The 26,601-nt window shown below is 36.2% G+C and overlaps 1 protein-coding gene across 1 annotated transcript; it reads left to right on the top strand.

Annotated features, from left to right (window-relative positions):
* Positions 1-26,348, top strand: LOC101262786 (protease Do-like 7). The gene is made up of 24 exons (XM_004234587.4): positions 1-415; positions 759-829; positions 1,869-2,003; positions 5,799-5,857; positions 7,243-7,279; positions 7,994-8,119; positions 9,564-9,653; positions 11,761-11,826; positions 11,908-11,964; positions 12,050-12,115; positions 12,562-12,669; positions 16,801-16,881; positions 18,458-18,507; positions 18,656-18,821; positions 20,357-20,857; positions 21,824-22,006; positions 22,085-22,190; positions 23,040-23,210; positions 23,327-23,406; positions 23,482-23,709; positions 24,853-25,068; positions 25,223-25,380; positions 25,677-25,788; positions 25,956-26,348. Exons 1-24 carry the CDS (start codon positions 154-156, stop codon positions 26,130-26,132), a joined length of 3,306 nt encoding a protein of 1,101 aa, XP_004234635.2. The 5' UTR covers positions 1-153; the 3' UTR covers positions 26,133-26,348.
* The last annotated feature ends 253 nt before the right edge of the window (positions 26,349-26,601 follow it).

The following is a 26,601-nucleotide window of genomic DNA, read 5'->3' as shown; positions in this document are numbered from 1 at the left end:
GAGGAACCTTTAACAGTGTCAACGCCAACTCAAACTTGTCAGACGCCGCCGATTTCCTCTCATTTGTCTCTCCTACTCAGCTTTAGAGTGAGAGGAATATCCTTCATCGTCGCCGGAAAATTCACTATCCGTCAATCGTGATCGGAGATTTTGATGTCGGAGATAGTAGTAGAAGAGGAATCTATAATAATGGAGAATTTGTGTATGGATATTGATCCTCCGTTCAAGGAGAACCTCGCTACTGCTGAAGATTGGCGGAAGGCTCTTAGCAAAGTAGTTCCTGCTGTCGTCGTACTCCGAACTACTGCTTGCCGAGCATTCGACACTGAATCTGCTGGTTGCAGCTCCGCAACGGGTTTTGTTGTTGATAAGCGTCGCGGAATTATACTCACGAATCGACATGTTGTTAAACCTGGTGATTAAAATCATTCATTTGTCTTAAATTCCCTTTTTAATCTCTTCGTAGCGACAAAATTTGAGTTGATATTGAAAAAAGGTTTATGGAAATTTGAACTTGAAAGCTTGGTGAGGGGAAGTTGAAGATTTTATAAAATTCAACTCAAATTACTCTTTAAATATTCCAGTTAAAGTTCATGTAATATTTCACTTGAAACCCAAATTTACTGTGGTCATGAGTACAGATTAACAGAAATCACTATTCCATTGATCATATAGGTTGAGTTTAGATAACCAAGAGAGAAACTTGGAATTCATAATTATGTATTTTGATGGGTGTGTGATTGTTCATTTGATTGTAGGACCTGTGATGGCGGAGGCTATGTTTGTGAACCGTGAAGAAATACCAGTTTACCCCATATACAGGGACCCTGTGAGTTCACACTTGAGAAATCATATGTCATGTTACTGTTGCATCCTGTTTATATGCATATATATTTTGGTTACTTCAACTGCATAGTTATTTTTCCACCAGTTGTATCTGCACATTAGCTTTGACTCACTGGATACTTCTAGGAAGAGTTACTTAATGAAAGGGGGTAAATTGAAAAATTCCCGGATATCTAGCCATGGGTATGCTTTTGAGAAATCTTAGACACATCTTCAGTGCCTCATACCGATAGTGAACCTTAATTGAACTAAGACTATTAGGATATAATTTGGCATTTTATAGGTACAAATTTATGAACTTTTTGCTTCCGAGGGTGGTAGATGTTCCTTGTAGTTGTGTGAATCTGCCAAATGGATTGCCTAATCGTATAACTAGACTCAGTATTAATGTTAAACATATGTTATGGTCCCGTGATATGGATCTAGGTAAAGGACGCTGCAATATGAAATAACATGTTTTTTTTCAACTACCTATGGTGCTCATTCATTAAGGGAGAACCTGCGATTTCTGGAGTTGAAGTATGCAAAAACTTAGATAATTTTCTGCTTATCTTTCCACCTTTAAAATGCAACATTGATGATTAACCGCCCACCTAATAACAAGGATAACTTCCTACTACTAGTGAAATGAGAAAGTGGAGGAATAACCTCCTTACTGCTAATAACTACAAAGAAATAGGAATACATAATTAATAGATAAGTTGTCCTTACTGCTTATAACTGCTACTGAGAAAAGAACAAGACATAATTAATAGTGACTGAAGCAATCTACTTCTGATTAAATTAGTCTACCAACAGTTTACACATGAAAAATTAATCAGAAAGTAGATTGCTTCAGCATGTTTGCTAGAAGTGAGATCTTTCTTTGTACTTAAGCATGTTGCTCTGTGCAGATTTATACAAGGAGGCCGATAGCTTCTTACAAATGCATGAACTTCATATATTTCATTTAATTGTTATTCATCAATAACTATGGCTGTCCATTTCTTTTTGATAAGTACTATTTGATGTTTATCTTCTAGGTTCATGATTTTGGCTTCTTTCGGTATGACCCTGGTGCAATACAATTTTTGAGCTATGAAGAGATTCCTCTTGCTCCTGATGCAGCCTCTGTAGGTGTAGAAATTAGGGTTGTTGGTAATGACAGTGGAGAGAAGGTATTGCCTTAGATTTGACATCTTCCTTTGATTATCCTATATTTGGTCATCTTCTGTTAATTTGTTCTAATTGATTCATGTAACTCAAAGGGAAACAATGAAATCTTTGTAGCATCTTCAAGAGTCGATAGATAAGTCTCATCGTGCTGAGTGCTATATTATAGTTCCCATTCCTATGTTTTAGTTTTATATATCTTACTTTTCTTTTTAGTATGTTAAAAGTGAATGCCACTTCAATTTAGTAACTCTTTTGTTAGAATATGAATAGGTTTATACAATCGTATTAGAATAGGAATAGGTTTATACAATCCTATTTAGAATAGAAATAGGAATAGTAAATAGTATCTTACTTGGAAAAGGATTGTATTTTGGTGTCTATAAATAGGGTCTCAATATAATAATGTAACAACAACAATTAAATAATATTCTTTTTCCACATGGTATCATAGCCTCTATGATCTTGGTAAACAATCAAAGAGCTTCCTCACCGTTTATCTTTGTGGTGACTATTTTCTCATACCTAATTTGTGTAGCGCCGTGCCATCATTCTGGTGACTACTTTCTTATATATAATTTGTGTAGCACCGTGCCATTATTCCAGTGACTACTTTTTTTCTAATATCGACAAAATAATATTACATAATGTTAATAACTACTTATTAATCAAATTTACAAATAAAATCATCTTAATAGTATTTATTAAGTTTTTTTTCAAGTAAAAGTATAAATATCTAAATAGAAATATTAACTTAATTGTTTTGAGTTTGGACTCTTTTTAACTTTAAATTTTAATATTATATTATATTTTTAACTAATTTTTATTGACCCACGAGCCGACCTTACCGATATTTCTCAAGCTCCACAAATCAATAGGTTTATTCAGGCCGGGCTAAAAAACTCATTTCTTAAACGGGCTCCAAAATCTTAGTCCTAGGCAGGCCGGCCCAACGGGCCTAACCCATATTGACGACTCTAGTTTCAACACCATATCCATTAGAATTTGCGTAACCATGCCATCTTTAAGGTGACTATTTTCTCATTTTTGATTTGCGTATCACTGTGCATCTTTTCAGTAACTACTTTATCATATTCGATTTGTGAAGCACAGTGCATCTTTGATCTTTCTAGCGATACTTTCTCATATCTGATTTGTTTAGCACTGTGCGATCTTTTCGGTGACTACTTTCTCATATTCCATTTGTGTAGCACTATGCATGTTGAGGAAGAAGTCTATATGGAGCAACCATTTGGTTTTGTTGCTTAAGGGGGGTTTAGTAGCCTTGTACGTCTATTGAGTCTGAAATAGTCTTCTCAAGCTTGATTTAGGAAGTTCAGCACAATAATTCAGGATTTTAGTATGACTCATTGTGGAGCTTATCATTTTGTGTTTTATCGACATTCGACATCGAATCCAGTATTTTATGAGAGGACTGAGCACATTGAGATCAATTATCACTTTGTTAGGGAAAAGATACTCTCGAGAGTTTTATCGTAAAATTTGTGATGTCAAGTGATCAACTTGTTGATATCTTCACAAAGTCCCCATCGGTGACCGCATATTAATTACATCTGTAACAAGCTAGGTACATATGACTTGTATGCACCAGCTTGAGAGGAGTATTAGAATATAAATAAGAACAAGAATAGTATATACAATCCTACTTAGAATAGGAATAATAATAGAATAGTGTATAGAATTCTACTTGGAAAAGATTTTTAATGTAGTGTCTTAGTTGAAAAAGAAGTTAATGTCAATAAATAGGGTTTCAATGTAATAATGTAGAGAAATAATTCAATAATATTCTTCTCCTTTATTTCTCACACTCCCAAAAGGATACCTTTCTCCCATCCCTCCACACCCCGAATGACATGTATAATAACAACTAGAACATACCAACACCCAAGTGGTTGAGAATCATGAGGTCTTAAGTTCATTTCCCAGCGGAAACAAAAAACACTAGGTGATTCTTCCCATCTGTCCTAGTCTTGATGGACAAAATTACATGGTACCCGTCACTGGTGGAAGGTGGCAGGTATCCTGTAAAATTAGTTGATATGCGCAAAAGTTGGGCTAGACGCCAGGTCATCAAAAATAAAACTACAACATACCAATGAGGTTTGGAAGTGTGGTGTGTATGCAACCTGACCCCTACTATTAATGTAGTTGGAGAGTAATAATTATAATACTAATAAAGAAAGCTAGATAACTCTTGATTGCTTACTAACCTTGTACTCTAATCCTTGACCTCTATATCATCCTATTTAGGGTTATGTTCTTGATAAGGTGCAATTGTGTCATGTCCTGTCTAATCACCATTCTCTTCTTCCACATTGGGACATTTGTTCATCTCTTCTTCATATGCCTGAACCATCTCAGTCTCTTTTCCCGCATCTTTCTCTTCACCGGGACCACTCCTACCTTATCCCGGATATTTTTATTTCTAATCCTTTCTTTTCTGGTATGCCCATATATCCACTGCAACATCCTCATTTCACAATTTTCATCTTTTGACTTAAGGTTCTTGACTAGCCAATACTCTGTCCTATACAACATAGTTGGTTTATCCATCACTTTGTGAAACTTGCCTTTAAGTTTCGGTGCACCTTCTTCACACAATACTTTGGATGCGAACCTCCATCTCATTGATCCTGCACCAATATGATGTGTGACATCATCATCAATCTCCCTATTTCCTTGGATAATACATAATAGACCCAAAATACTTGACACTTTCTTTATTTTCCCATGCTTAAATAATAACCCAATAGGGGGCCTCGCTGGAGAAAAGTTCAGAGAGGGGAATGTTGGTGCACGTTTCCCAAGTGTGAGAGAAGTGGTCATTATCTCTTCTGGCAGTTTCCAGCGAGGTGGTGCGGTGAGGCAGTGAAGCAATGTTTAGGGGGAGAACATAAACCTTTTTAGGAGTGAATCTTGTGAGGTGATTACTCAATATTTTCGTACCCCTTTTTATATTAGTGAATTTCTCATATGTCACAACATATCTGTTCTATTGATATACCACATACTGAGTTAATGCATTTAATTTTAGACGATAAAATGCTTTTTTCTTATCGTCAAATCACTGAACACAAGATGAATTGTGTCTCCCTAATTTCCATAACTGTTGGGCTCGACTAACCATGATTAAATATCCCCATCCTGCATGTGATACTTCTTAATTTACAAAGTAGGGTGGTTTTAGATCCTATGGTTTCTATTCTTCTAGAGTGGCTTGAGACCTCCCATAATCATTTGAAGAGTATTCTTACGGGTTAAGGACTCTGTTGCCTCCCAAAGATCATCAAAGGGTATAGGTAAGTTTTTCCGAAGATTAAAGAGGATGTTGTTCACGGCCTTTCCACCCTTTTATGAGTATAAGGTGATTCTGTCTGCTTTCGTAATGTTCAATTTAACTTTAGTTTCTTCTTGAAGTCAATCAATGGAATGCTATTTAGTTGGTGTTGATTTCCATATGAATATAACTGAGTTATCCTTAACTATTGTTATTGTTTGACCTTCCCTGTGAATATTATTGAGCTATCCTTTTCTATTGTTATGTTATTGACCTATTGTTGTGTTACTGTTACTTCTAATCCTAATTGCTGATATATTCATGCGTCTCAAACCATGTCGTAGCCTACTGTCCTATCTCAAATTAGTTGTGTTACATGACCATTTGTTTTTATGTTCTATTAACCCTTCCCTTGCATCTTCGTCAGATTTTCTAGTGGTATAACGCTTCAGAATTTCTAGATTCTTATTCTTTTCTCTTTTTTTTCTCCTGAATTATTCAGGTGTCTATTTTGGCGGGTACCCTTGCTCGATTAGATAGAGATGCTCCGCAGTATAAAAAGTATGTAACTTGTCACTTACAATGTTCTTTCTTAAGTAAGTCCTGATGCTAGAATGCGATGGATTTTTTTTTTCTGGTAAATAGATTGTGATGAATTACTGTTTCATTGATCTTAGTTGTTGATTGTACTTGACTAAATGATTGTCTTTTTAACCTTTACCATTTTTTAAAAAAAAGAAGATAGTAGAGACTGCAAAAATATTATCGGTGTTCAACATTATTTTGAAATGCCGTTTGTTTTGTAGAGAGAAATATTAGATGTTTTGGAAATAGGGACAACAACCTGCAGGAAGTCAAGCTTAAATTTAGTTTGTTTTTTTTTCTTTTTTTACAAAGGTAACAATCCTGTTAAATTTAGTTTTCCATCCATGAAAGACTTTGAGTTCTCAGTCTATCACAAGGATCTAATTCGGCTCCATATTAATTTAGTAAATTCCTTAAGGTGGAAGCAGCAGCATAAGGTAACGGGATATTTTCGGTCAAGTGTGCGGTGTGCCTACTACTCACTCTCTTGGTACTACCCAGCCAGATCCTTGGCCATTGAAGTCCATTTGGAAGAGTAAAGCTGCTATAAGTAGCTTGTTTTGTAGGATTGTATCTCATGGTGGGTGTCTTACTAAGTCAAATTTCAAGAAATGGACTTCAGCATATGCAACAGATGCTTTGTGTGCGAGAGCGAAACGGAGTAGGTGAATCATTTTTGCACCACCTGATGACGAGATAGGTCTGAGTGATGTTCTTGAACATAGTTAGATAGATACGGTGATGCCAAGATCAGTGAAGGTGCTGCTGTAGTGTTGGCATGGATGAAAACTGGACAAATATATCAGGAAATTATGGTCTACTGTTCCACTGTGTATTTTAGGGGATTTTGTTGTAGAGGAACCAAATATATCTCAAACAGAAAGCAGAGCCTTTCATAAGCTTAAGTATATATATTTGCATTTTTTTGACCTAAATTGCTAACTTTATGATACATAGTCTTTTAGATTTTCTCAGCTCCATGAGTTTATTAAGGGACCGAGTTTGTGTTGCTCATATATGCATCTTCTTGGTGCTATTTCTCATGAATAATCTTTCTTTCTTGTCAAATAAATAGATCTATTAAAGATTGTTGTTTGTGCTAGTTCATGTCAAGGACTTCAATGTTTTCCAGTGTAATGAGTAGGCTGAGGCGTTTGGAGGGATGTGTCACATTTAAGTTAATCAACTAAACCACTACCTTGTCCTTTGCATATACTAGATTTACCTGGCTTCTCTGTGATTATGAAGAACCTGTTTTTCTTCTTAATGAAGTTCTGCAGTTCTTTTCTATTTGGTGAAAAGTTTTGCAAGTCTTGGTTCCAATATGTGAGCATTTGATAGCAATTCCAATTTTCGTGCAGAGACGGCTACAATGACTTCAACACATTCTACATGCAAGTAAGCATATTGATGTTACTCTCTCGTTATTAGGCAGTAGCTCTGGATATTTGCCTGTCTGACTGCTGGATATGGATTTAATAAAATGGTTACTGTTGTCTGCCTTTATTATCTTCAGTTAACAATTTGTTGGAGGATGTTAAGGTTTATGCTTGTAATGATATTAACGATTGATATAATGATAATACAATTGTTGGTAATGCTATTAAAGAGCTTTCTTAACGAGTGAATCAACAAGACCTTAAACAGCATTCAAAATGACTGGAGGGACTACGTGTTTAGTGGCAAAAAAGGAAGATGCTCACATTTTTTAAATTTTCCAAAGAGGAATATTACCTGAGAAAATATTAACTCTTTGAGCTTCTTGTAGGCGTCTGTTGGTAAAAAATGAGAAGATGAATATATACAAATAAGATCTATTACAGTTTCTGCTGCCCCCTCAACTAATATACAGCTTCCAAGTGAGCGTCTCTGCTCTTAATTTAATAGATAGGATTTGAGGAGATCTTCTATCAATTTCGTTTTGCCATAAATGCTAATGTAGTAAATGAGTCAAAGAAATTATTGTTTTTTTCCAACCTGGTACTCTTTTATGTTCTCCAATTTTTTTTTTGATACTTCCGGTTCTTGTTCTTATAGTAGTAGCTTTGGGTTTTTCTACTCCACTTCTAATGACTACCTTTATTGTTCAATTTCTGTGTTCTTCTCCCCCAGGCTGCTTCGGGGACTAAAGGTGGTTCAAGTGGCTCACCTGTAATTGATTGGCAAGGAAGAGCTGTTGCCTTGAATGCTGGGAGCAAGTTATCAAGTGCATCTGCTTTTTTCTTGCCTTTAGAACGAGTTAGTACATGTTCTCTGTTGTCCTATATGTTAAAGACTTTTGTTATGTTATTCTATTTTGCAAATGTATTTGTTTTTTTCGAAAGGCAGCAGTATATCAGCACAAGGTTTACCATAATCACTTAACTTGAAGTGTATTTAGGAGGGAAGTAATCCTCCTCTCTAGAATCCAAGGATTGACCAGAATTTATGCCTTTTTCTCTCTCCACGCCCCAGATTAAAAAACTTCAGGGGTACCTACGTGGACCACGCAGGTCTAGGCTCTTTCTTTGACACGTTTTGGATTTGGCCACACAATTGCGTGACCGGCGCAGGTCCTGGCTATGTAGCTGCTCTGGTACCTCTCAGTAAAGGTCATAACTCCTTGAAGGAATGTCCAAATGACAAAAATGGTTTGAAGCATGGCGAAAAACTCGAAGACCTTTAATTTGATATGCAACTCACATTAGAATTCTTTATATCTTTGGAGTTGTGCTCATATGAAGTTAGAACATGTGCAAGCTCATCTGGAACTTTAGTTCGTTGCGTAGATATCAACTTGTCTTTGTTTTAGGTTCTCCTTAGACCTTAAGTCACTTCCAATGCACCTCCGTGTCCATACGATAGGTTTTAGTCTGTAGCCTCCTTTTCTTTACAAGACATTATTTCTAATTGTCATTGGCACACTTAAGTCTTAAATCTTGTGATTTTTTCATGGGGCTTTACAATATTATAGCTTTGAATGGCTGAAGAAAAAAGAACTTTAGTCTTCTCTAAAATTGATTGCTTTCACGTTGTTTGTTATGCTGCTTGGAGTTTTCTTGTTCTACTTATTTTATCATTATTGAGGCCAACTGGGAAGTGATCTGTGTCTTTGTTTCATTTCTGATTTTGACTGACTCCTTTCAGATTGGTCATGAGTCAGTGTCTCTGTCACTTGACTTGTTGTTTCTTATTCTGTACAATATGAAGTATCAAATTCTTTTACTCCTTGATTACCTCGGTTGACAAAAGTTTTCTTGTATGTTTTTGTCCCTCCCCTGCATTATTTATGCATTATACTTAAAAATAGTTTGGTAGATGAGAGATGTTTGAAGTTTCTTCATGGTACTTCCTGTTCCACTTCTCCTTTTCCTTATTATTTCAGGTCGATCCCGTATTCCAACTGCTACCCGATAATAGTGTTTTGGTTGTCTATGCGTAAATGCTTCTGATGAGAATCTAGGATTATCTTTTATCAGAAAAAAGGGACTATAGATTGGTTAGGAGCTCACACTGGATTTATATGTTTTATTCCCAACTCTTAAGCTGTACTATGAGTCATGGTGGTGCCAATTTAGTAGTGTTACATTTTTCTCTTTCTACCTTCTTTCCAACTCTTTTTACCCAATTTGTGTTAAGGCTCATCTTCTCTACTATTTTGTAAATCAAGAAACGTTTTCATCCGTCTTCTTTTGGTTACTAGGTTGTCAGGTCACTCAAGTTCTTACAGGAAGGAGGATATCATTCTACTAATACATGGGCAGCGGTCACGATTCCTCGTGGTACACTTCAGGTTGGTTGCTGGTACTCGTTTTCTTCCCACGAATACCTCAAAAGGACTTCTATATCTTTTTCTTCTTTTAGCTTTAGTCGGTCTAGTAGCTTATTCAGAAGTATGCAAAAGCTGAAGTGATTATTAAAGAATATAGGGGTTCTTTTGTTTGATTAAAGTAAATTATTTCATTTATGCTATGGGGAGATATAGAGGAAAAGCTTACCTATCAAAGAAATGATGAGAGGAAGAGATTTGGTTCTCTATGAATGATACTGAATCATCTACACTAAGAGTGACCTTTTGATCAGTGTTATCAAAGGCGCGCTTTAAGCGCGCTTAAGCCCTAAAGCGAGGCTCAAAACATGTTGAGCGCTTCGCCTCACTTTATATGCGCTTCAGTGTCATCATCAAAGTTCTAAGAGAAACTTTTCCTTGTCAATGAGTCTCTTATGAAGAAGTGACACTAAATGATTGATATTTCAATTTATCATAAAAAAAAATCAAATTTATTTGGTCATATATTCCATTCATGTTTATAATTATTAGTCTTGGACTAAACATTAAAATTTATTTTTTTCTCCCTTTGCGCCTTTTTTCATTAAAGCCCACACTTTATTTGCGCTTTGCGCTTAAAGCCCCCACGGACCTTAGAGCTTTTTTGCGCTTTTCGCTTTTAATAACACTGCTTTTGGTTAAATAAAAAATTCACCAAAAGCAAAAGAGAGCATCACTCATACAAATCGATTTGCCATCCTTTCAAATGCTCTTCTATTCCTCTCTAATGTACCCAATAAGGGAAAAAAGAAGTTATGGTCCCATTCCCTGCATGTTGTACTCTTAAACTATCTGTGCATCACATCCTTACCCTATAATCAATATTAACAACTCTACTCCAAACACATTTAGCTCCATTCACCAAAATCCATTTGCTACCTGATAATAAATCAGTAAGTAGTTCTTTTATCCGTTTTTCTGGATTTTGATATAACGATTAAGGTAGGTGTATGTTATGAGTTCAAAACCTAGTTTTTGAACCAAGTCCACTATCTAAGTGGAGAAGGATAGAATAGCAGGCCTAGTATCCCTAGTTTTTTTTTGATGACTGTGGTGTCTAGGCCAACTTTCGTGCACCTCGACTAATTCAATGGGATACCTGCCACATCTCACCAGCAACAGGTACCAGTATCCCCTAGTTTTAAAGATGAAACAATGATTTTTTCATAAAAAGGTGATTCATGCACCCGAGGGTTGTCTTCTTTGTAAGCCTCAAGGTATGCAACCTTAATGAAATCATCATTTCATAATTCACAAAGTTCTCAAAATGTCAAACTATGTTCACAAGATATCGAATATCGTTCGTTAGCATTTTCATGAGTAAAAAAGCCCATACAAACTTAATCCCTTGGGTTATCTGCTCCGTATGCCCCAAGAGTATTTTCTATTATGTATTTTGCTGTAATTATATAATGCATTATTTTATATTTTAGAAATTTGTGACTTGAAAATGTTCTTATATGGATGTATTATTCGTGTCAAGATAGTGAAATTATTTTCCTAAACATCTTTTATATTGAAATTTATACTATTTATAATTTAATTTTCATAATTTTTCACATGTTAATCTATTTTTAAATTTTAATTGTGTTGTTAAGAATATTAAACCTGAACCTGTGCCTATGGACTAACACCTCCCGTGGTAGGTAATATGACCTCCGTGCACCTTGCCTTTCAATATATTGGATCTATTTTATGTTCGAGCATATTGTAATGCCTCAGATTGTTTTACATGTTTCTCCTCGACCATGATGTAACTTGCGTCTTTGGGATGATTGAATATGGACGGAATCTTATGTTATTCTATGATAGAAGCTTATCTGAAATGTTGTAGGTTCTCTACGTTTGGTTTACGAGCTTTGCTCCCTTTATTTATAAACATTTTTTACCTGATAAAAAAAAGATTATCTGAATGACTTTACTAATACAGCGGTGCGCTGCTGTTTCTTCTTCAATGGGCTATCAAATTTTGGTTGTTAATGTTTTTTAACTGTTAATCTGTTATTGTGCATATGGGCACATCATTTTTCTCCTCGCAAACTTTAGTTTTACTTGGATGTTTTTAATATAGGTGACCTTTCTCCATAAAGGCTTTGATGAGACACGCAGGCTTGGAGTTCAACGTGAGACAGAACAGGTAAGGATTTAAGAATTTTGTTTCCAGACAGTAGATTACTAAAATAATGATCATTAATCTGTTTAAACTTGACTGGAATAGTTGGTGCGCAATTCAACTCCACCCTCTGAAACTGGAATGCTTGTTATCGATTCCGTGGTAGGTGCACCATCCCTTGTCGTACTTCCATAAATGTAGATGCCTCTGCTTATCATGATTTATTCTTTCGTTGGGTTTATGGTAGGTTCCTGGTGGCCCGGCTCATAATCAATTAGAGCCCGGTGATGTGCTTGTTCGCATGAATGGGGAGGTTAGTCTTTCTTTGATCTTGTTGGACTTTTAAAATTTGATGGTTTTGCTATGCTCATTCTAACAAGCTTTCTAGATCATTTATAACTAAACTATTTTCAGCAACTTACTTAGAGATTTATCTTCTTGTATGGAACTGTATTCCCTCTCATTTGTCCAAATGGCTGCATCCCACCAAATTCTACAGGCCCGCATGAATTCTCCTAGGCCAACCATTGTACTAGGTTGAATCAGAGACTTATTTGGCCGAGTCATACACTAGCTCTATCTGTCCGCTCTGCTGCGAGGCATGTTGTGAGAGACACTTCTATTATCCTCTTTGATTGCTCAGATCTTTCGTGAATAAAAGAATACTACTTTGTCGGAACTTAATTTTGTCAGATGATTAGGAAAATTATACATATCACTGTTCATAGCTTCAAACTAAAACCTGGAAGCCTCATGCAGATTGTTACCCAGTTCCTGAAGATGGAGACTTTACTCGATGATAGTGTTGAGCAGAAAATTGAGCTTCAAATTGAAAGGGGTGGCACTCCCTTGACAGTGGACTTGTTGGTAAATATTTTACTTGCACATATTGGAATATTTAGACTCTTTCCTTCTTTTCAAAGTTTTCTTTCACTTGGAAATAGAGAAAAAATTGTCAGTTCTCTTCATGATGTTACCCCTTCCATTTTGGACCCTACCTTGATTTTTAAACCCACTAAAGAACCAACATTAACCAAAAAAAAGTTCCAACATTATTAGGCAATGTTGATTTTAAGGTTGATATCAGTTGGTTATTTCCCAACTTAAAACACAACTTCTACAAAAGCACCACATTCAATGGTGGCTCTCTAGACACTACAACTCTTGTTACCTAGCAAAATTTGGTTGACATTACCCTGCTAATTAGAAATTTATTTTAGGTTGTATTAGTTGCAAATAATTGTATACTTTTTTTTAATACCATTTCTCCTTTTGTTTCTCATTCTTCTGACTGTGGTCCTTTCTATATTTTATAGCAAAGGGATATGGTGATCGTTAATATACACAAACTAGAGTGTTTTAGGGGAATTTAAAATTCTTTCGTCATTGTTGTGGTTTCAATTGTTCCTCCATTACAAGTATGCCAGAGGTAAAAAAAAAGTATGCCAGAGGTATTTAGATGACTTGTTCACAGTAACTGGAGCATTCAACTTCTAAATATTCGGGTATCTGTAGGTAATAGGATAAGATTGTTTACGTACTATCTTAGTATTTGCTTAGTGCATCAAAACAAGTGCTAAGAATTTTTCAAGATCATCTTTTGTTTCCAAATGTTCAGAGCGACTATTATTATAGCTTGGTTTAGTCTTCATCTTGATGTGAAAATTCAGAAAGAAAAGAAAAGGGGCGACACAAGTACTAAGAATTTTTCAAGATCATCATTTGTTTCCAAACATTAGAGTGACTATTGCTATAACTTTGCTTTTGTCTTCATCTTGATGTGAAGAATCAGAAAGAAAATAAAAGGGACGACAGATGGTGCTAGTAAATGGTCTGTAGATTCACAATCATGTTCTTCCCTTTCCTTTCTAGCAAATCAATTTTAGCTATTATCTAATCAAGGATGTTTTGGCTTCATATGGTTCTTTTGGGTGTTTTGAAGCATTTCTTCTATTATCAAATGAAATAGGAACAAATCACTGGATATTGTAGACTACCCTTATTTTTCAGAATTTAACTAGATTTAATTAATCAATGTGACTAATTTGTGGAGTAAAATTTCTCGTGAGAGCAAAAATAACTGCATAATTTCATTCAGCAGTCGGGGGAGAAGCACCATAATGTGAATACATTTTCATCAGTTTAAAAACACTGATGAACCCCAGGAAATAGAATTTGGAAAGGCAAATGGATACAGAGATACAAAATATGACTAGATTTGATGAAGTGTAATTTAAGCATGCGATCAAAACGACTTTTGGTCAGTCTCATAAGGGAGGCACTTTCCCAACATACGACTATGCATAATTAATATAGCTTTAGACGTGAAACCAAACTATGCAGTCCTAATTTAATGCTATAACTAACATAGAGTTTCGTTTATGGTATGGACTTGTTGCATATCCATTGTAATGTTTAATCTGCGGGATTAAAATGCATTGCTAATACCCCAAACAACTTATGTAGGAAAATTTATTATACTTGTTATATTAAGCGAGAGAATGTGGAATAGAAATGTGTGTGGTAGCAATAGAGATAGCAATACTTGGAAGATTGTCTAAAGAAAAAGATGCATTTAAAGTAAGCAATCCCTACATAACCATCACTGCAGTTTGAGATGAATGTGTGCACATACTAACAGAGATAAGATTAGGAACAAAGATATTCAAGACAAGGTGAGAGTACCTCCGTGGTGGACAAGATGATGGTGGCGAGGCTGAGAGGTTCTGGCATGTGAAGAGGAGATGTACTCATGTATCGATGCCCAGTGAGAAGGTGTGGAAGGTTTGTTGTGGTAGGTCTGAGAAGACGTAGGAATAGGCTGAAGAAATATTGAGGAGTGTGATTAGACAAGACATGACAAACCTGCAGCTTACTGAGGGCATGACTCTAGATAGGAAGATATGGAGATCGAGGATTAGGTACAAGGTTAGCAGAGAGTCGAGGGTTGTCTAGTTTACGGAATCAGTATTATTATTATTAGTTCTACTCTCCTACTACATTATTCTTCGATCTTATTATTACCTGTGTTTCCTTTGCTTCAGTTATCGTATTATTTGTTGTTGCTACTCTTCTTTTCCTCATTATTTTCTGCGTGGCTTCTTTACCACTGTATTACTTTTCTTACTGATTTTGAAATGCTTACTGTCTCTTGAAAATAGTCTCTCTACCTTCATAAGGTATAGGGATAAGGTTGCGTACACTCCTCCCTCCCAAGACCCCGCTTCTGGAATTACATTGGGTATGTCGTTGTTATTGTACATGTGTCATTCATTGTGGAATGTGGAGGATGGGAGAAAGGTATCCTTTTGGGAGCATAGGTGGTATAGGATAACACATTGATGTCCACTTTTTGAAACATTTATAGAATTTCTTGACAAAAGGAGTTATCAATCCAATATATCCGGAGATTACTAGGCGGAGAAGCTTTTTTGAGACTTGAGGGTTTGGAAGAACTTTCAAAGCCTAGAGGTGACAAAGTTTCAAAGACTGACCGACCAATTTTCTCCATAAACAAAGCTCTGCACAGATAGGGACAATGATGGAGGTGGGAATTTTCTGTTAAGTCTTATTATGGAAAGCTTTTGAACATGGAGGATGTTGTTCTCCATATATTTCGATTTGGATTCTTAAAGCACCAAGAAATGTGTGTTTTCTCACTTTATAGCAATATGAGGGTGTTATTTTAACGACAGAGAATTTGAGGAAGAGAAAAGTTACATATGTTAGTTGGTCTGTCATGTGCAACAGAGCAGGTGAAGATGTTGACCAAGCACTGTCCGGTAACTTCAAGGCTTGGTTAGAAATCATGTGATGATTTGGTTTTTACTGGGTGATGCCAGACACTGAATAGGGTAATTTTAAGTTGGACTGGCAGGAGAAAAAGGAGAAGATGGCATGGATTGTTGCTCTATTATTGCTAATGTGGGTGGTTTGGAGAGAAGTAAATAGAAGAGCTTTCGACGGGTTACTGAAGAATTTTATAATTGAGAAGTAGTCGCTTATCCTTTTTTTTTTATGCATCCACAAAATTGCTGTATGTGTAGAAGATTGGGTGTTGTTCGTAGAAAATCATTTGTATTGTAGGTTTGCTTGAATGCTCTTTTCCTAAAAAAACATGAATTATTATTCAAACATGAAATATGATTTAAACATGAAATACAATTTAAATAGGATCATTTTTGTATAAGTAAACAATTTAGGGTAAAATTTGGAAAAGAAAAATATAGTGAAAGAGAAATAAGTGGAAATAAGGTTTTGGGTGTTTTTTAAAGTTCTAAATACAGCTTTAAGTCATATTTGTAATTTTCATGGCCAGACACTAATTTCAAAGTAAAATGAAAAAAAAAACTCCGGAAAAAGTGAAACATCATTAGGTCGTTAGTCTTGATCATTTTGATACATTTGCACCGGTGACTAAAGTTTCTTCTATTTGAGTTTTGATTGCCTTGAGGGATGTATCCATCAGAATCAAGGAGATATCATGTCCACATAGGTGAATTACTAACATATGATTGTGGTTTGAGGTAGGTGTCTTTATTAGTTAATTTCTTTAACTCTTTAACCTTACAAGTTTCAAAAAAAAAAATTTCCTTAACTCTCAATTAATGTTATACTTGGGCAAATTTTTCCATCACTTTAAGGATGACAATCTATATCATTTGGATTTTTTCAACATATATCTCTTTAACCTTTTCAATATCTTAAAGTTGGATGAGTTTTTTATTCATAGATGCAGTTTCATTGTTCCATTGATTGGTGAAGGGTACTTATTTTTACTGATAGATGATTTTAATGGCACTCAGCTTCATTTCTAACTCAACCTATTAATTAAAAGGAGAAAAATAGTTTTTCTACCTTTAATTCTTTAAACAAGATTGTAATGAATGGTTTAGGAAAAGGGCTCTGAAACTACACTGACTTTCTTATAATGTTTTTTCTTCTTTTGCTTGAGTTTATCATCTGCAATTGTGACTTCTTTTCTTGCTGTAACTTCAGGTTCAGGATTTGCACTCAATAACTCCTGACCACTTCTTGGAAGTTGGCGGTGCAGTGATACACGCCCTTTCTTATCAACAGGTTTGTGATTTTTTGCACTATTGCCTTAGTCTTATGCATACAATAAGAAACATTCTTTAGCAGTAGATTCTTGTTAGATGAGTTTAACTGCATTCTACTCGTTATTCATTCCAATGTCGGATGAATTCTATCAAATGTGAGTCGAATTGTTTTTGACTTGCCCACAGGCTTCTTCCCTGGAAGAAATCAGCAATCTGTTATGGTAATTGAAAGATTCCTCTAATCCTAATCAAATCTTACCTTCAACTACTTTGGTTTTGCTTGTTGAAATAAATTCATACTTGTTAATTTTGAATGACTATGAGAACTTTTGTTGAGCACATGAAAGTTATGTTGCACGGACTCTCCAAAAATGTTGTCACACCCCTGTTGGGTCTTTCAAAGAAAAACACTTTTGGATGATCTGACATGCACCCATTGATATATTTGAAGAGTTTGAGCAACATAGCCTGAAAGTGGAATTTAGCTGTTGCATCCTGCCAACTGTAAAAGTTTTACTTTTGGTGCTAAGTTAAACTCAATCAACCAGGCTAGGGAGTGCTGTAAGCCCAATAGAAGCAAAGCAATGTTTTAGGTATGTGGGTTTCATGTTTGGGGCTTAATCAAATGAGTGTAAAACGAGGAGCAACACATTGAGAAAACAAAAGAAGTCCAGAATTTCTTGTAGTAATACTTCTTCATAGTTGTAGAATGGACCTTGGGGAACTCCATGCCTTCTGAGTCCGCAATCTTATTTTCAAAAAGTTGTTGAGTCATTCTTCTTCTCATACCTTTACTGTGAAGCTTGGGAGTTCTCTGGACCTTCTTCCTAGTTCACAATCTAATTTTAGTGCCCATTGGCATTTAAATCTTTCTCCCTGCTACTATTGTAAAGTAGTTTTAAAGGTGGAGGGCAAGATTTTATCAAATTCATTCTTTGTTTATTTTTTTTAATGGGAGCAGCTTCTGCAAAACCTTCTGAGACAACTCACTCAACTAGGTGCCTGGTTACCTGTGCGAAGAAGTGGAACAAACTTGCAATTTTTGTTGCACGTGATATATGAATAATAGGATGACGTTCAAACATCATGTGGTGATGGGTGAAGTAAGAAAGGAGCTTATAATCCTTAGGTTCCTCCTGTTTTTGACTTTCTTACTCTTGCAGCACTTTAGGAGTTCTCTGTGAGTTGATACGTAAATTACATTTCTGTTGGAACTTTAGTTCAGTTATTTTGATTCATCTTGAACTATCTTTGCTCACTGAATGGTTTCAGAAGGCTGTCAATGTCCAGTGAACTTGAATAATTTAGTCAAGGGTTGCTTTAGTATTTCCCTTTGGAAGTGCTGAGGCTTGTCAGGACTGGATTTTTGGCTTCAATGTTGAAGAAATAAATAAAATTATCCCTTATAGTAGCTCTTATCATGTTAACATTCTTTTGAAGCATGGGGTAGTTCTTTAAATTTGACATGAAGATCCACCGTCTCTTTGGCAAATTTAGTGGTTTGTTGATGTTCATATTGATGTAGTTTTATTATCTCCTGTTTGCAAATTGAAGCCCCCATTTTTGCTCACTTGTTTTGTCTTCCTTCTTTGCAGGCTAGAAATTTTCGTTTTAATTGTGGTCTTGTCTATGTCTCTGAACAAGGGTTTGTGCATTTCCTTTTTCCATATATAAGATGATTAATCTGATGTAATTTTGGCTCAAGTCCTCGTAATGCATGATTTATAAGTATAAATCTGTTGGTACAATCCTTAGATACTTGTATTGACTATGACTACTATTTGCAATTGTAGATACATGCTATCTAGAGCAGGAGTTCCTCGCCACTCCATCATTAAAAAATTTGCAGGGGAAGGTATTTCAAGGCTTGAAGAATTAATTTCCGTTTTATCTAAGTTGTCTAGGGGTGCAAGAGTACCATTGGAGTATATACACTACAAGCAACGACATCAGAGAAAGGTATTAGCAACGTACTATCAAACAATATGTCAAAAAAATTGTGTCCGTCATACATAGTTCCTGCGTTCGAACTTGTTTTCTTTTTCAATTTGATCTTGGTGATTTTCATGAACTATGGTCAACAAACTATGCGTTGTTGTGGTTCTGTAGTTGGGTATTGCTACTGATGTGTCGTATAGTAGGGTGTATTCTTCTTGATCAGAAAGGGTAAAGGGAAGAAAAAGAAACTTAATGGTAGGTGTAACATTTGTTATCATCAACAGTGTCAGGACTCAGGAGCATTGGCAGGTAATCTCTGTAGCCGCATTGGTGTCATAAACTTACAATTATCTTCCTAAATGGTTTCAGATTTTTTGAATTAAGGGCAGGAGTACATCCACCTGTTTACAAATTATGGGTTTGTCAACAATGATATTAATGATCAAATTCTTTTATTACATATAAATATAATGTTGGCCACTTTTCCATCTAGTAGTTGTTCTTCCATTTTTCAATTGAATTTGATCATCGAATCTGGAAAAGACATAAATTACTTGAGCTATGAAGATGTAGTTGCTAAAATTGTAATGATTGGGAATGGGTGAATTATGACATTCTGCAGGACACTGAGGCTACCATGGCCTGTACAAAACAGAGCTGAGTTGGGAGATTAACTCTAGGAAAAACTCTAATGATTGTGGAGTAGGTGGTATATCACTATTGCTACAGATGCAGGTTGGGAGATTAACTCTAGGAGAAACTCCAATTATTGTGGAGTAGGTGGTATATCACTATTGCTACAGATGCTGGAAGTAGTACATTCATGGATATTCCAGGTTTATTAGCTTGGGAGCTACAGAAAAGTGAGGTGTTCACTGTCAACTCATGCTTTAAGTGCTGATCTTCTCTGCTGGTAAATTGTTTGGAGAAGCACAGTTCAAATTGAAGTAGCATGTTTTTCCTGAACTTTACTCATGGAAGCTTCTCTCTCTGAAGATAATCTTCAAAAGAAGGGACATTATTATGATATAGGTGTCAACTGTCTGGGGCTGGAGCTGACAATGTCAACCACATATTCGTACAATGCACATATGTGGCAATTCTTTCTCAGTTTTATACGGTGCAAGTAGTTTATGCAAATATCAGTAAAGGAGCTATTATTGTTCTACTTAAACGGAGAACTATGTGGGTCAAAACGAAAGAGTTGGGACGCAATATCAGCTTGTATTGGTGGGTGAAGTGGAAGGGAAGAATTCAGAGTTTTTTGAAAGCAAAAGTGAATAATTCTTAGACTGCAATACATATATATATATATATATATATTTTTTTTTTTTGGTATGTTGGTGTAAATGAGAAATGTCAGAATAATGTGGAAAGCATAGTGGAGATCTTCTGTCTCCTTGAATGAAGGGACAGAAGTTATTGAACCTTGATGCACTTTGCACAAGCTTTTAGTGCTTTCTGATTCAATAAAGCTTGTCAGAAAGTCCTTTTGGTTTTCCCATGTCTTCTTGCATGGAAGTATGACCTTCTAATAAACCTTTTCTTTTCTGCAGTCTGTCTTGGTTACAATTGACTGCCATGAGTGGTATGCACCACCACAGATATATAAGCGTAATGACAGATCTGGCTTATGGACAGTAAAACTGGCTTTGCAGCAGGAATCCCCACTCTTGGTATCTGGCATTTATCCAGTCGAAAATCATGCTGAGTCTTGTACTAGCGAGGTCAGTCCTAAGGACTATAGACCTGAACAAGTCAGCCAAGAATCCACAGATGGACTTACTAGTATGGAAATTAGTGGTGAACTTGTTGCTGAGGGACCAAATGCTCAGGATGATTCTGATAATGGAACAAAGAAAGGGCGGGTGGAAGAGAACTCATCAGAAGACGGCAGTGTAGTGGCCGATTGTTCTTTAAATGAGTGTAGAGAAGAAAGATTGAATGAGTCTGAATCTGTGGAAAATGCAGTTCTGAGAGATTATCATGTTGCCGCACCTGTAGAAGCTACATCAGTCGCTGAGCGTGTGATCGAACCTACTCTTGTGATGTTTGAGGTAACATTAAGGTCTCAAATGACTTGTATAGTTCTATTGAAAAACATTTGTATTTTTATATGATGAATGTTGATTATTCAAGTGTCTCCGTCACTATCTCCTTTTTTGGTCCGTGGGAGATGGGTTCCATCTCCTCAGCTGTATTCAATAAATGACCTTTAATTTTTAAACGATTTCTTTCTCCTTTGCTTCTTGGTTCCTGGGAGTTCTTTTTTTTTTTTGTGTAATCAGACTAAGAAGTGTGTTACACCCCAATTTCCCCCAAAAACAGAAAAGAAAAAGAAATGAGTTGAACCCCAGTGACGGAGAGGGAAAACATTTTTTTTTTGGCTGTATCTCTTTTGGGTCCCAGAGGTGGGTTTCATTACCCATCTCTTTTTCCTTTGCCGCTTTGATTCCTGGGAGGTGTTTTTTTGATGTTAATCAGATTAATCAGACCAAGAAATATGCTAAACCCTATGATATTTTGCTACAACTTCGTTTTTGTGGACTTCTGCTTTGAATATTAAACTTTGCATTAGCTGCATGTGCATTGCAATGAAAAGGTATTTAAAGTTTTCTCTTGACACATCCGACATTACTGTAATTTTATTATGAACCATATGGTGTTATGATTGTGATCCTTTCAATTTTCTATAGTAATGCTTTGGGCGGTATAACATTGAGGCAAAATTATGCTATTGCAACTACTAGTTAGACTTCATTCTGCATTCAATTTAATATTGTAGATCATAGAAATGCTCAAATAAAATCATAAACTCCTGATTTCTTTTGCTCACTGTTGGTCTAAACTTAATATCTGTTAGCTATAACCAGTGTTGATCTCATGTTTTATCTGTAATACAAATGATCGATATCAAAATGACAACTGCAACTAGGAGGTATCTGTCTGGATATTTTTCATAACCTGGTAATTCCTGTTTTCATCTGTTCAGTTAAGTACATCGCATGGTGTTAAAATTGCAGGTTCATGTCCCTTCATCATGTATGCTTGACGGTGTTCTCTCGCAACAGTTTTTTGGAACTGGGGTAATTGTATATCATTCCCAAACAATGGGCTTGGTTGCTGTTGACAAAAACACAGTTGCAGTACCAGTTTCTGATGTGATGTTATCATTTGCTGCTTTTCCAATTGAAATTCCTGCTCAGGTGAGGTTTTAGGGGAGACAAATTTACATTCAGCCACTTATCCTCCGTTATTGTTAAGAAGCTCAGTAACCTTTTCAGGTAGTTTTCCTCCATCCTTTCCATAATTTTGCTCTGGTTGCTTACGATCCCTCTGCTCTGGGAGCTGCTGCAGCCTCCGTGGTTCGTGCTGCTGAACTTCTTCCTGGTAAGTGTTAACTTTTTGGATGATTCTTATCCTTAATCTGCTCCCCTTTCATTTTGTTGCTAATGTGTGGACAAAGTGATTTGTCTTTATTTCAGTGTGTTGTGTATGCATCATATACTACCAGGTGGAAAGATGTGGTTCACAAAAAATAGAGGTTTTGAATATCAAGTTTAACTGTCTGCTTTTATTTTCTTCCTGGTGTAAAATAGATTATATAAAGGACTCTGATCCAGCTGTAGGTGTTGTAAATATTCCAGCACTTAATAATTACTGTTCTAATCAACTAAATGCATCGACTCTTTAAGAAAGAAAAGAAAGAAAAATCCTCTTTCTAGATGGGAGTTTTCATCCAGCTACTGATCAGGACATGATCCCCTTTGACACCATTTCTATTTATAATTGTTTTCCCTTTCTTTACTTTGATCCATGGTCTGTTACCCAAGTTGAAAGTAAATTCTGTAGTCTCCAACTACACTGATGTGATCTTGCATAAAATGGGGCTGGCCTTATGGGTCGAGCTCGTCGCATGGGCTTGTGTAGTTCGGTTTACCTTCCTGTGTTGTTCGTGAGCTATTGCACAGGAAAAGGGTTTATCCTGTGCGCACCCAAAGGATTGCGACTGTGGGTTTCCTTGTTAACAACAAAAATGACTGAACTAAATTATTTAGAGACTCCTGTTCGAAAGTAGGAATATCTTTGGACAAGTGCTGTCCATGGAAATGTTCCAACATAAGGTTTTGGCTTCTTGAAATCCTCTTTAACCTGCTTACCTTGTTATTATAGTTCCCTGTAAATGATGTCCAATGCAGAACACCTTATTTTTGTCGGTTAATATTGTTTTGCCAACAGAACCTGCTCTTCGTCGTGGAGATTCAGTGTTTCTAGTGGGATTGAGTAGAAGCCTGCAGGCAACCTCAAGGAAATCAATCGTGACTAATCCTTCTGCTGCTGTGAATATTGGATCCTCTGATGTTCCACGGTACAGAGCAACAAACATGGAGGTCATTGAGCTGGACACTGGTATGTCGAAACCTAAAGGATCCTGCTCATATTTTGTGGTACTGATTTCTATAATCCTTGTATTTTAGCACTCATCTTGTGACTTTTTCATGGTGCCATTGTTTGTGACGTTTCAGATTTTGGAAGCACCTTTTCTGGTGTGCTGACTGATGAGTGTGGAAGGGTTCAAGCTTTATGGGGAAGCTTTTCAACACAGGTATGTAATTTTAACTGCTGCTCTGAGTTACTGACTGTCGAAACTTGTTTAAAGTACCTCCTACACTCTTTCCAGCTCAAGTATGGCTCAAGTTCATCAGAAGAGCACCAATTTGTCCGAGGTATCCCAATATATAAAATAAGCCAACTCGTTGACAGGATTACTTCTGGCACTGAGGGACTGCCTCGTCTTATAAATGGTTTGCGAAGACCTATGCCTTGCATAAGGATATTAGAAGTTGAACTTTACCCTACTTTGCTATCTAAAGCTCGAAGTTTTGGATTAAGTGATGCATGGATCCAGGTAATCTGCTACTTCTGAAGTTTCCTGTCGTTTATGTGCTTGCATTTTCCTCCGATCCATTTTTGAGTTGAATGTGTTTTTCCTAATAAAAGAATCTACTTCAACTCAGACACAGAAAAATTCAATCTATTTCACCCTTTAAAGGTCTTTTTACATCTGGGTCCACAAGAGATGGTTGTTAGGTATTTGACCAAATAGTATTGTCCAGTTCCTATAGAACCTATCACTAAAAAACCTTTTAAGGGGGATAAGGCTAAGCAGTGTGGAAAGGGTTTTAAATGTGTTAGATGTGTCCTCACTGAACATGACAACCGGAGAAGGTGGTGTGCACGCAGCCTTACCCTACTTGTTAAGGTAGAGAAGCAGTTGTTATTGATCAAGAAGGAAATCCAAAAGGAACTCGAATTTCTGTGTGCTTGTTAACGTGCCCTCATTCCTTAAAGGTTAATCACAACTCCCAAGTAGAACAACCCAAGCTGTAAATGATCAATAAATCTATGGTTATTCCGCATACCTGGTCTTCATCACACTTCACGAGTGTATCTGTCTGTGAATTGTGTGTCATTTACAGGTGTATGAGTAAAAAAATTTGCTTGATGTGATGTTTATGGATTTTGCGTATGATCATGACATCTCTGGTTGCCACTTGATCAATCTTCCAGGCAATATTTACTTTATAGAATCTTGATCACCCTAGAGATTGATTCCTACACAAGTAGAATTGCGCTGGAACTTAAAACTGCTAGATAAAAACATGGATTGTATAATTGTTTATTAGGAATGTGTCTTGGAATTCATGCATGTGTGTGTGTATCTATCTGCCTACTGTATCATGTTGCAAGTGTATGGCAAATTTTGTTGCCTTGGTGAATCCGATTTGTATCGATTCAGACATGATCATGGACATGTCTAATTTCTCAAATGATATTCCTCTTATTTTATGTTGCGTGAAATATAGAGGCTCTCATATTGATGTTTGTACATGTTATTAGCTTTAGTCCCTCCTTAATTGTTTCTAAAGAATATCTTTAGGATTTTTATGTTACCATAAAGAAAAGCAGATAGTCTGCCCAAGATTGTTATAAGAGGTGAGCATAGTATGTGAGTTGGGCATTTTCTTAATAGTTGACATATCTCATTTAGGCCCTCGTGAAGAAGGATCCTCTGAGACGCCAAGTTTTGCGAGTCAAAGGTTGCTTTGCTGGGTCAAAAACTGAAAACTTGTTGGAACAAGGGGACATGGTCTTAGCAATTAATAAGCAGCCAGTTACATGCTTTCGTGACATTGAAGATGCATGCCAATCTTTAGACCATTGCACTCAGGATGATGGAAAACTAGACTTGACAATTTTCCGTCAGGTTAGCAAGAAGCTATCTGACATCAGCTTTACTTTTTTCAATTTCTCTCATTTGTCAATAGAAATTTATTATTGTCATCATCTGTTTACATCAAGCAAGTACAAGAGTTCAAACACTCACTTAGATTCTTCATTTATTGTTCATGGTTTCTCAGGGAAAAGAAATTGAACTACTTGTGGGAACGGATGTGAGGGATGGAAATGGAGCCAAACGAGCAATAAATTGGTGTGGCGGTATCCTCCAAGAACCTTATCCAGCCGTACGTGCACTTGGGTTTCTGCCTGAAGAAGGCCATGGAGTGTATGTGGCAAGGTGAGGAGATGCTAGAATGTTGTAACAAATGAAAGATGATAGGAGGGCTTCTGATCCATTTGCTCCTCAAGTTTCATTATTCTTGCCAAGTAATAGTGTGATAATACACAAACAACAAACGACGGGGTCTGGGGAGGGTAATTTTACACGGATTTCTAAAATCTGCAATATTTAGATTGTGCAATTTCTGGTCAGATATTAATAAGTAATTTTGTTTGCCTTGGCTGACCTGATTGTGCACTTATGAGTTCTCTTTGTCAACTATTTGGTCACAAAGGCTAATGTCTCTTTTTCAGGTGGTGTCATGGGAGTCCTGCACATCGTCATGGTCTCTTTGCTCTTCAATGGATAGTTGAAGTCAACGGGAAACCAACCCCTAACTTGGATGCTTTTGTCGATGTGACTAAGGTATGACTTTTCTTTATTGAGAAACTTGGCAAGATCTTATTTTATATGAAGATGTACCAAACATAGTTCTAGGAAGCTTGTTAATGGTTCTCAGTTAACAAATTATTTCTGTGTTGAGCTTTTCTGTGATCCTGGTTTTAACATCTACTTAATTGAGTTCCTTACAGACAATAGAGCATGGAGAGTTTGTTCGTGTACGAACAATCCACCTGAATGGGAAACCTCGAGTGCTCACATTGAAGCAAGATTTACATTACTGGCCAACATGGGAACTCAGGTTTGATCCTGAAACTGCAATGTGGCGACGCAAAGTAATTAAATCATTGGATTCTGATGTTCTGTGAACTGTTTCACCAGATTGTTCGAAGCATTTATCCTACTCATTAGTTGGTATTTGAACTTCTCATGTGTAGCTAGCTGTACGAGAATCTTAATAAACTGAAGGTATATTGATTTGATGCCTATATGATGTGAAATAATTAGATATTTGATCTTTTTTTAAAAAAAAAAAAAATTGTATGAACAGTTGATTTTGACAAAAAGAGGAAATTTCTTTAAAATGAAGTTTCATAGTATCCTATTTTTGCTGCAAAAACTGATCCTCAGCTCGAAATTAAGTCCTACCCAATAAAATTAATTATACTGTATATACAAGTAAAATGATACATAAAATAACTACATAACGTATTTTGTACACATTTGATACGTCAATATGGGTCTCTACATTGATTTGGACTTGGGCATGAGCTTTCAATTGTAGCCTTCCCTTGCAAGTACATGTTACGTCTAGTAACAGTCTATGGGGTCATGACT

This window comes from Solanum lycopersicum, chromosome 3, assembly GCF_036512215.1.
Source record: "Solanum lycopersicum chromosome 3, SLM_r2.1".
In the NCBI taxonomy this organism is placed as follows: domain Eukaryota; kingdom Viridiplantae; phylum Streptophyta; class Magnoliopsida; order Solanales; family Solanaceae; genus Solanum; species Solanum lycopersicum.
The sequence above is the reverse complement of the archived record's forward strand: the minus strand, read 5'-3'. Positions and strand labels throughout refer to the sequence as shown.